Below are 10,055 nucleotides of genomic sequence, written 5' to 3'. Positions count from 1 at the left end.
AGGAATGTGTTTGGTAGCTTTTAAATGGCCATGTTCAACAAGTAAAGAAAAGCAGATAGCTCCCTGCTGTTAAATTCGTGAAACCATAGGCTCCTTTCCTCTGCAGTGCCAGGGATCTGTGCAGCTCACTAGGAAACAGCTCAGCCTTGGCAAAACTTCAGCTTTATTGGTGTTCCTCCTTCCCCCTCCAAGATGTGTTGCTGGCTGAAGTAAAAACGTTCTTCCCAAAGATTGTTTTTCTGTGGCTTTAAAAAGCTGCCTTTGACCACAGTTTTTAAAATACAACTAACTGCTGCTTATCTAGCATTTTCTCCATGAGTCAGATGGCTGTAGCTTGCTGGTTTAAGCTGGTTTTAAAGGGGAAAGGGAAAAGCTCTTGTCTTTTAAAGAATAGGATTAAAGAGGGACCAGCAGTAGCTCCATAGTTACACAATCTGAATGAGTCAGAGCTGGAAGGGGGAATTTGCATTAGTTTAAGGAATGTTTCCCAGCAGCCATGGGAAATGTGTCATTGTAGAGCAGTATATGTCATTCTAAAACCTAGGAACTCATCCTGGAACATCTTACTGGCTGTAAGGCAAGAGTGTGGCCTTGCCTAGTGATTCACTGGCATGTCTTTGGTGTTCCAAAGCATTTTCCCTGAATTAGGTCTTTAAAGATATTTGCTTATGGAATAGGCAAAGAGTGGCCTTCAGAAAAGTGGTTATCCACCAGGAAGTTTAGTCATTGGGTGTGAATCATTCCCGAGCGGGCGTCCTATCTGATCTGTCACATTCTGACATTTTCCTTTCGTCCTCCCACAGCGTGAGTGCATCTCCATCCACGTCGGCCAGGCTGGTGTCCAGATCGGCAATGCCTGCTGGGAGCTCTACTGCCTGGAACACGGCATCCAGCCCGATGGCCAGATGCCAAGTGACAAGACCATTGGGGGAGGAGATGACTCCTTCAACACCTTCTTCAGCGAGACGGGCGCCGGCAAGCATGTGCCCAGGGCCGTGTTTGTAGACCTGGAACCCACAGTCATCGGTGAGTTGACCTCAGTAACCCAAGTGAGATCCAGGGTGCTGAGACAGGAGGTCTGACCTGGGGCTCCACTGCACACACGCGCACACACACACTCACTCACTCACTCTCACACGCTCACAGCCAGGGTTAAGCAGACTTGTACAGGCTGTTAGTGATGGGTGGCGGCTTTGTCTTCCTTTCCCAGATGAAGTTCGCACTGGCACCTACCGCCAGCTCTTCCACCCTGAGCAGCTCATCACAGGCAAGGAAGATGCTGCCAATAACTATGCCCGCGGGCACTACACCATCGGCAAGGAGATCATCGACCTCGTCTTGGACAGAATTCGCAAGCTGGTAAGCAGCTCTGTGTTTAAAGTGGGATGAGAATTTTCTCTCGCAGTTTTAAGAGAGGTCAAATGATTAGAATCTACCTTTGCAAGTAAAATAAGATTTCAGCTGAATTATCTAGACTACTAAGTCAGATGGTCTGGCTTGTAAGACGACGACAGGGCAGAGGTAAGTACTCTTGCCTGTTTCTGTGTTTTTACAAAGCAGGTTGGGGCAATTGTGCTCATTCAGTGAGAGCAGTTTATGTGGGTCAAGGTGAGAACCAGGGAGACCTAACCATGTTACTGCCATTAGAAACCATTATGCTTCCTGGCTTCTTGCTGTGACCCCCGCTCCCAGTCATTTTAGCCACAGTGTGTACGTGGCTGACTCCTACATATAACTTAAGCTGATTAAAGAAAGGGGGAACCAGCAGTTAGCGTAATGGCTATGTCGCTGGACTCCCACGTAGTCAACCGTGGTTCGCGTCCCAGACCCGGTGGCTTGGAATTCACACCAGGCGCTTGTGCGTGCGTGCCCAAGATCCTGAGAAGAGAATGGAGGAGAAGGGATTGTGGCGTGGCCATCCCCCCTGGGGGGTGATTTCTCGCTTTCTGTCTCCCTGTCTCTGTCTGTCTGAGCACACACGCCCTATAGCTAAAACCTCTCCAAAAAAAAAAAAAGGAAAAAAACAACTAGGCTCGTGCTTGATGTTAGTACAGAAAGTTAAGAGCATCAGAGCTGCCGTAACACCGACTAGGAAGAGCCGGTGCTGGAAGTTTCTAACAGCCGAAGCATACAGGCAGGGGAGCTTCCTTACGACAGAAGCAAGTACACGCTGTTGAAGTTTTGAAGATTTTGAGACAGAACCCCTTTTCTACTAAAATGTGAGCACTGTGGACTGGCCCTGAGGTGGAAAGGTCTTAGGCAACTTTGTTCATGTAGGTAAAGTGGATTGATGTACTATTTGGACCATTTTAATTAAGAGCCTGGCAACCAGATGACTGCTCTTTGGGCATGTGGGCAGCCTGTAAGTAATTAACCAAAACTCAAGCGTGAAGGCCTAGGTAGAGCAGCTTCTCTGGGAAATCACACCACACCAAGCCCGGCCACAACTGGTCTGTTCTACAAAGAATGGCCTTGCATCATTCGTGGCTGGTGCATTTCTCAGATGTTTATCGTAGTCTTCCCAGCAAAATTGGGTTAATGGTTCCTATACTTGCAAATTAAGCTTGAGCTGTAAGATCTGACTTGGAAATCAGGGCCTGCCCTTAGGGACAAATAAACCTAGTAAACTCCATTTAGAGTTGTGGAGAGAAGTCCATTTACTGCTGAAGCCGTTGCATTTGTCCTTGGTGTTACTGCTGTGTCCACTGAGGCTTAAGAGGTGAGCTGGGTGGGCTGGGCTGGGCTCCCTACATCAGTCACAGGTAGTTTTACTCAGTGTGGGCCCACAGGAGAAGCGAAATGAAGACTCGGTAGAAAATGTCTACAACTCTTCCGTACGTTTGAGAAGTGGGGTTTGTCAGTAGAGCACTTGGTTTGAAAAGTCATTCATCCCTTCACTGAGCACAATTTGCTAGCCAGAAGAGCCTGTGGACGTGGCAGAAAGCCCCAGTGATCTGAGGTCTCATGGAATTGTGATGGAAGTCACCTTACCCAGAATGAAGAAGCTTCTTAGATAGCCAGTGCCATGTACTGAGTACTTGAAGTGCCAAGGACTCATTAATTCCCAACAACCTGAGGTAGATTACTACTTTCATTTAATGAGAGAATGAGTTGGTCATAGTCACACGGAGAAAAACTGGTAGAGCCGGATCCAGACCCAGCCTGATTCTAGCACCTGGCCACTGGACTTGGCAAGCGCTGTAGTATTCCTATTCAGAAAGCAGCTGCCACCTCTCTGAGATGTCCATTGTACCAGGCTGGTGGTCCCTGGTAGCACTCCAGTTGACAAGAAGTTGCCCTTGTTCTGCAGCCACAGCGAGGGCATTGGAATCCGCCCTCTTGGTACCTAAAACTGGAGTCCAGTAAATTGGTAATTCTAGACCTTGTGACCCTTCTGGCTGAGGAAATGAAAATAGTTTTGTAGTTTTTAAGTTTTTGCCATAGGGTGTGTGTGTGTACCAAAGAGAGTGATGGGAAAGTGAGAAGTCACCCCTTCACTCCTCCCCTGCAGTGGGAACGGCCAGAGCACAATCCCTTCTCCTCCTGGGATTTTTGGGCATGTGCATGTGTCCGGCATGATTTATAAGCTGCCAGGTCCAAGACTCGAACCATGGTCAGCCAGGTGGGAATCTGGTGCCTTAACCACTACACAACTTGCAGAAATGAAATGAAAATAGTTGATTTTTAAATGGATGTTTTAGCAGATGATTTTCCTCCCCAGAGTTGATGTTTGGAAAGTTTTCTCCTGATGGCTCTCTTAGCAAGAAGAGTTTTAGTATCTGACTTGGTTAATATGCTCGTATGCTCATGGGTTCATAGAAGTCCATTGTCGTATTCGCCCGATGTCTCTCAAAACTGAAATTAAAACTCTTCTTTTGCAGGCTGACCAGTGCACAGGTCTGCAGGGCTTCTTGGTTTTCCACAGCTTTGGTGGGGGAACTGGTTCTGGCTTCCCCTCCCTGCTGATGGAGCGGCTCTCAGTGGATTATGGCAAGAAGTCCAAGCTGGAGTTCTCCATCTACCCAGCCCCCCAGGTCTCCACGGCTGTCGTTGAGCCCTACAACTCCATCCTCACCACCCACACCACCCTGGAGCACTCTGACTGTGCCTTCATGGTAGACAACGAGGCCATCTATGACATCTGTCGTAGAAACCTCGACATTGAACGCCCAACCTACACTAACCTCAACCGCCTTATTAGCCAGATTGTGTCCTCCATCACTGCTTCTCTTAGATTTGATGGAGCCCTGAATGTCGATCTGACAGAATTCCAGACCAACCTGGTGCCCTGTCCCCGCATCCACTTCTCTCTGGCCACATATGCCCCTGTCATCTCTGCTGAGAAAGCCTTCCATGAACAGCTTTCTGTAACAGAGATCAACAAGGCTTGCTTTGAGCCTGCCAACCAGATGGTGAAATGCGACCCTCGCCATGGTAAATACATGGCTTGTTGCCTGTTGTACCGTGGCGATGTGGTTCCCAAAGATGTCAATGCTGCCATTGCCACCATCAAGACCAAGCGCACCATCCAGTTTGTGGATTGGTGCCCCACTGGCTTTAAGGTTGGCATTAACTACCAGCCTCCCACTGTGGTGCCTGGGGGAGACCTGGCCAAGGTGCAGCGTGCTGTGTGCATGCTGAGCAACACCACAGCCATTGCTGAGGCCTGGGCTCGCCTGGACCACAAGTTTGACCTGATGTATGCCAAGCGTGCCTTCGTTCACTGGTACGTAGGTGAGGGGATGGAGGAAGGAGAGTTTTCTGAGGCCCGAGAGGACATGGCTGCCCTTGAGAAGGATTATGAGGAGGTTGGAGCAGACAGTGCTGAGGGGGAGGATGAGGGTGAAGAGTATTGACCTGTCAGTGCAGTTTACACTCCGGCGTCTTGGAACTGTCTTGTTTCTGTTCTGTGAAACTGTCTGTTGTGGTCCTAAACTGTCAATAAAAGTGATGTTTCCATTTTAAACGTCAGGCTGGCTTTGTATCACATAAATACCTTACCCTCTTTAGACCAGCTGGGTGTACCAGGCTGATGGATGGGCCACCTGCTCATAATCTGGTCAACGTTTCATGCGTTCTGTGCCATGGACGCTGCTAGCTGGCTGGTTTCATTTAGGCCCTCATTGAGTGGTGAGAGAATTTCATGGGTGAGGTAGCAGGGCTTGGATTCAGGCCAGAAATATGGACGTGAATCACCTATAGCTTTCTAATTCTGTAGGTCTGAGATGTGAGGCTCTTGGTCTGCTGAGACAACATGTACTGTAACAACAGAGTTGGGTAACTTAGTAAATGCTGCAGCCAAAGTTCAAGTCCCAGACATTGCCAGAACTATTGTGAGTATTTAATAATGCATTAAAGTCACCTGGAAAGGCTTGGAATCGTGCCAGTTAATTCTATGCATAGCCAAAGCCTCTAACAAGATTGCACTAAAGGACTTATGCTTAGAGAAAGCAGAGCTAGGTGGGACACAGTCACGGGATGTTAGGATACTGGACATGACTATGTCACGGAGCATGTTTGAAGTGGGAGAATAAGGAAAATTGAAGACTGTAGGAGGTTCTGGAGTGGGGAGTTCCCTCCCTAGTTTGGACCCTCTTCTAAGCTGTTGGCTGCTGTGTTCTTGGGGCAGGAGGCAGCAGGGGTGAAGGTGTGGATACGGCGGATAGCTGGAGAGCTTGGCTGTTGCCACAGAGGTATTGGTAGTGTGGGCTGTGAGGTTGCATGAGCCATGGGGAAGGAAGTGACTGAAAGCTAGGCCTCAGGGCCTGCAGGTGGCGTGGTGGGTGGGGGTGCTGGAGTCCCACATGGCCGACCTCAGTTCAAGTCCTGGGGCTGGCGGCTTGCTTTCTCACTTTCTCTCCCTCTCTCTCTGTCCCTCTCTGGTCAAAATAAATAAAGTTAAACTTAAAAAAACACTAGGCCTCATGTTTCAGCGTTGAGTGTTCCCCTGAGTGGGAATGCCTAACAAGTGATGAGATGGGGACTGGAGGCACTGCTGCCGTCCTGGTCCCCTCGGCTCCTGTGACTTACTCCGCAGTGCAGAGAGCACCACCTTTGTGATCCCGGGAGCTGCCAGGGGCCTTGCGCCTTATTCCAGTGGTTTCTAGTTACCACCTCACAGTGCTGGCTTTTTTTTAACTCATTGTTCATTTGAGCCCTTCACCCTCTTTCTTGCTCTTTTAAGGTGTGTTTTGGTTGTTTTTAAGGTTTTTGCCATAGGGCCCGTGTACTCACTGGAGAGAGACAAAGTGAGAAATCACCCCTCCCAGGAGAGATAGCCATGCCTCTAGCCATTCTCCTGAGAGTTAGGGCACTCACACATGTGTGTGTGTTTGGCATGATTTCCAAGCCCAACAGGTCCAGGACTCAAACTGCGACCCACTATGTGGGAGTCCACCACTTTAACCACCATGCCACCTGCTGACCCCTAACTCTTTCTCTCCCTCTTCCATGAGCTAGAGAGACAGAAACAGCACTCCCAAGGGTCTTGACATTGTGGTCTAGCTCCAGCCAGCTCTGGACCAGAAACACGCACATGCCCGGACTTTTCAGAGAGGTCTTCGGATGCGAACCTAGAATCTTCCCAGGTCAGGAATCCTTGCAGAGCTGTGCCTTTCCCACGGCTCTGCCATCCACCTCTCATCCCTGTGGTGCAAGTTGTGTCTGCGAGCACTATGTGTCTTTGCAGCTTGAGATGTGTCAGTTGTGCTCAGTGTGGTCTTACATGCTGAGAGAGCAACCACGGTTTTATGCCTTTCAGAGCAAGGCAAGACCTGGCCTAGCCCCATCAAATTGCTATTGCTGTGACCAGCATGTGGTGTGGTTAAGGGGCTGGCCACTCCCACATGGCTAACCATGGTTTGAGTCCCAGACCTGGTGGCTTGCTTTCTTGCTTTTCTTCTCTCTGTGTCTCTCTCTCTGGTCAAATTAAAAATAAATTAATGAATAAATAAAATTATATATATATATACACACACACACACACATATATATATTTAATCTTTTTTTTTAAATTGCTATTGCTGGGACCAGCAGTAATGGCATAATGGCTATGTCGCTGGACTCCCATGTAGTCAACTGTGGTTCAAGTCCCGGACCCGATGGCTTGAATTCACACCAGGCGTGTGTGTGCACATGCCCAAGATCCTGAGAGGAGAAGGGATTGCCGTGCAGCTATCCCCCCGGGGGGTGATTTCTCACTTTCTGTCTCTGTGTCTGTCTTTCTGGTGAGCATATGTGCCCTATAGCAAAAACCTCTCCCCCCCCAAAATAAATTTAAATAATTACTATTGCTTCTTATCAGATGGGCCAGGTTCTTTCTGCAGTTTACAGGGATAGGAGGAGGGGTAAGAAGGGAGGCCTGGGAGAAAATGAACTTGGAGAGGCTGTCAGCCACCAGAGGGCCTCTCAGAGACCTTCCCTCCCAGGAGATCCGATGGCCACTGTAGGCACTGGAGGAAGCGGAGCACCCACAGATGAGAGGGAGCAGAAGAATCACCCAGCTTCAGCCGACTGCCGCACCCACGGTACCTGGGAGGACTGGTCTCTGAGCCAGCATTTCCCAAGCAGGGTCCCCTAAGAATAGGACTCAGGGAAACTCACGTATGATCCCTCAGCCTTCAGGAGGGCCAGGTGGAAGCTGGAGCCCTGAACCCCACAGGCCCATCACCCTGGTCAGAAGTCCCCTCCAGCGACCTCAGTAAGACTTACAGGCAGATTGTTTTCTACAAGCTGTAAGAGACGGGAGGAGCGGGAGGAGCGCACTGGTGCAGAGCGAAAGGTGAGAGAAGAGTCTGAGTAAAGCATTCCAGTCGAACAGGGCCTGGGGAGCAGGAAGAGCAAAATGCCAGTGGCTGAGGAGGGATCTGTCCTTGAATGGTGACTCCCCCACCTGTGCTGCCAGCAGAGTGGGTAGAAGTTAGCCTGCAGCAAGGACAGATATACCCCAAGGTCTAGGTCACCGCTTTGTGGCTGACAACCATCTGAGCTGCTCTTGAGCACAAATGGAAAGTCTGGACTCAGAACTGCGGCCGATGCTGAGGCCTGAGCGGCTGAGGCTTGATGGGGATAAATGGAAACAGTCATGACCTTGGCTGTGGCCACAGACCCTGACCAGCTGGACAGAGAACATAGACTGCCCTCACCTGACCTGTCCAGAGGAGCCATGTGGCTCCTGGGCCCAGGCAGGGCAGCTTTGGGCTGGGACAAGGAAGAAGAAAGTGGCTCCAGGGCCTGAGGGCCTGCGTGTCTACCTGTCCCAGCTGTCTAGGACACAGCTAGCAAGTTCCTCCACTCTGGCAGGAATCTGCCAGGCCAGAGGACAGCCAGGTAGGTTAGAAAATGACATATCTTGAGACCAGCAGTTGGCGTAATGGTTATGTCTCTGGACTCCCATATAGTCGACCGCGGTTCGAGTCCCAGACCTGGTGGCTTAAACTCACGCCAGGCGCATGTGCGTGCGTGCCCAAGATCCCAAGAGGAGAATGGAGGAGAAGGGATTGTGGAAATCACCTTGGGGGGGGGGTGATTTCTCACTTTCTGTCTCTCTGTCTTTCTCGCAAGCACACACGCCCTATAGCAAAAACCTTTCAAAAAAAAAAATAAAAAAAGGAAGAAAATTACAAATCCATGGGCCAGCCCATGGCCTGACAGTGAAAGGGCTGGACCCCACATGTCTGACTGTGTGATTAAGTCATGGCCCCCACAGCTTGCAAAACACACTGGGCGTGTGTGCCTGAAATCCCACAGGTGGGAGAGTTGGAGAAAGGATCGCGGCATGGCCATCCCCCATGAGGATGCTTTTTTACTTTCCTTCTCTTTCTCTGTCTCTCTCTGGCGAGTGTACCCATCTTCTGACAAAAATTAAAAAGAAAAAAATGACAAATCCTTGAGGCTGGCAGGTGGCGTGGTGATTAAAGGTGCTAGACTCCCACATGGCCAAGCACGGTTCAAGTCCTGGACCTGGTGACTTTCTCATCCCCCCCAACTCTGATCAAACTGGAAAATAATAATAATAAAGTTAAATAAGAGAATTCTTTTTATAATTATTTTGTTTTAACTTTATTTATTATTATTACTATTATTTGCCAGTTTGGTCAGAGAAAAAGAGGGAAAGTGAGAAAGTAAGCCACCAGGTCTGGGACTCGAACCGTGGTTGGCCATAGTAGGAATCCAGCATCCTTAACCACCATGCCCCCTGCCGGCCCCGAATAAAATAATTCTTAAAAAACAAACAAATAAATTCATGGCTGTGCCCAGAGCACAGTGGTTAAGCAGTGTGCACTTGGGGCTGGATCCTACCTGGGCAACTGCAGTGTGAATCCCGGCCCCAGAGGCTTGAAAATCCTGATCAGAGGGAGAAATGGAGGAGAGGGATTGTGGCTCCACCATGCCTCAGAGGAGGGTGCTTTCTCTTTCTCTATTTTGCCCTTTGGTGATAGAAGGAAAGAGGAAAGGAGGGAGGGAGGGAGGGAGGGAAGGAGGGAGGAAGAGAAAAAAGGGAAGGGGGGAGGAAAGGAGAAAATGACAAATCCAGATTGGAGGCCTCCGAGTGCAGGAGTGCAGCGGGCTGAGCTGTGAGTGGGGGAACAGGGGCCTGTCAGGGTAGAGGAAAGGGCATTGGCAGCCTTGGGGTCCCACAGCCCTCACAGTGCCCCGCGAGGTGACGTAACTACTCGAGATTCTAGTCCATGGCTGCAGAACTACTGGAGGAACTGAAGCCTGACCTGACCTCAAAGCCTGAGCTCACTCCATTCTGCCATGCCACCTTCGAGCAGTGCCAGGGGACGTCGTTTCCATACCTGGCAGCCTCTCTAGTCCGGGGGGAGAGGGGCCACGCCCAGGCCATGCTGGGCATGAGGCCCACAGAGTCCAGCCCTTGTGTGTAGCACCAGGTGGCACCACAGCCGCAGAAAAGAGACCTTATGTCCTTGGTTGTCAGAAAAACATCCCAGGAGCCCATTCCTGGGCCCAGGTGGCAGAGTGCCCATCCAGAGTGGCAAAGCCAGCTGGTCCCTACCATCCAGGCTATGGCTTCCTTGGCCAGAGGGCATTGC

At 50.1% G+C, this 10,055-nt stretch overlaps 1 protein-coding gene across 1 annotated transcript in view; it reads left to right on the top strand.

Moving 5' to 3' along the window:
* TUBA1C (tubulin alpha 1c) overlaps nucleotides 1-4,971 on the top strand; it is a 7,491-nt gene extending 2,520 nt beyond the window's left edge. Inside the window, exons 2-4 of the mRNA XM_006168207.3 lie at nucleotides 804-1,026; nucleotides 1,211-1,359; nucleotides 3,882-4,971. Of these exons, the coding sequence (XP_006168269.1) occupies nucleotides 804-1,026; nucleotides 1,211-1,359; nucleotides 3,882-4,856 (1,347 nt within the window). The 3' untranslated portion in view covers nucleotides 4,857-4,971. The remainder of the gene's footprint in view (nucleotides 1-803; nucleotides 1,027-1,210; nucleotides 1,360-3,881) is intronic.
* The last annotated feature ends 5,084 nt before the right edge of the window (nucleotides 4,972-10,055 follow it).

The sequence above is a fragment of the Tupaia chinensis genome, unplaced genomic scaffold (assembly GCF_000334495.1).
Source record: "Tupaia chinensis unplaced genomic scaffold, TupChi_1.0 Scaffold145652_1, whole genome shotgun sequence".
Taxonomy (NCBI): domain Eukaryota; kingdom Metazoa; phylum Chordata; class Mammalia; order Scandentia; family Tupaiidae; genus Tupaia; species Tupaia belangeri.
This window is presented reverse-complemented; position numbering and strand designations above follow the sequence as displayed.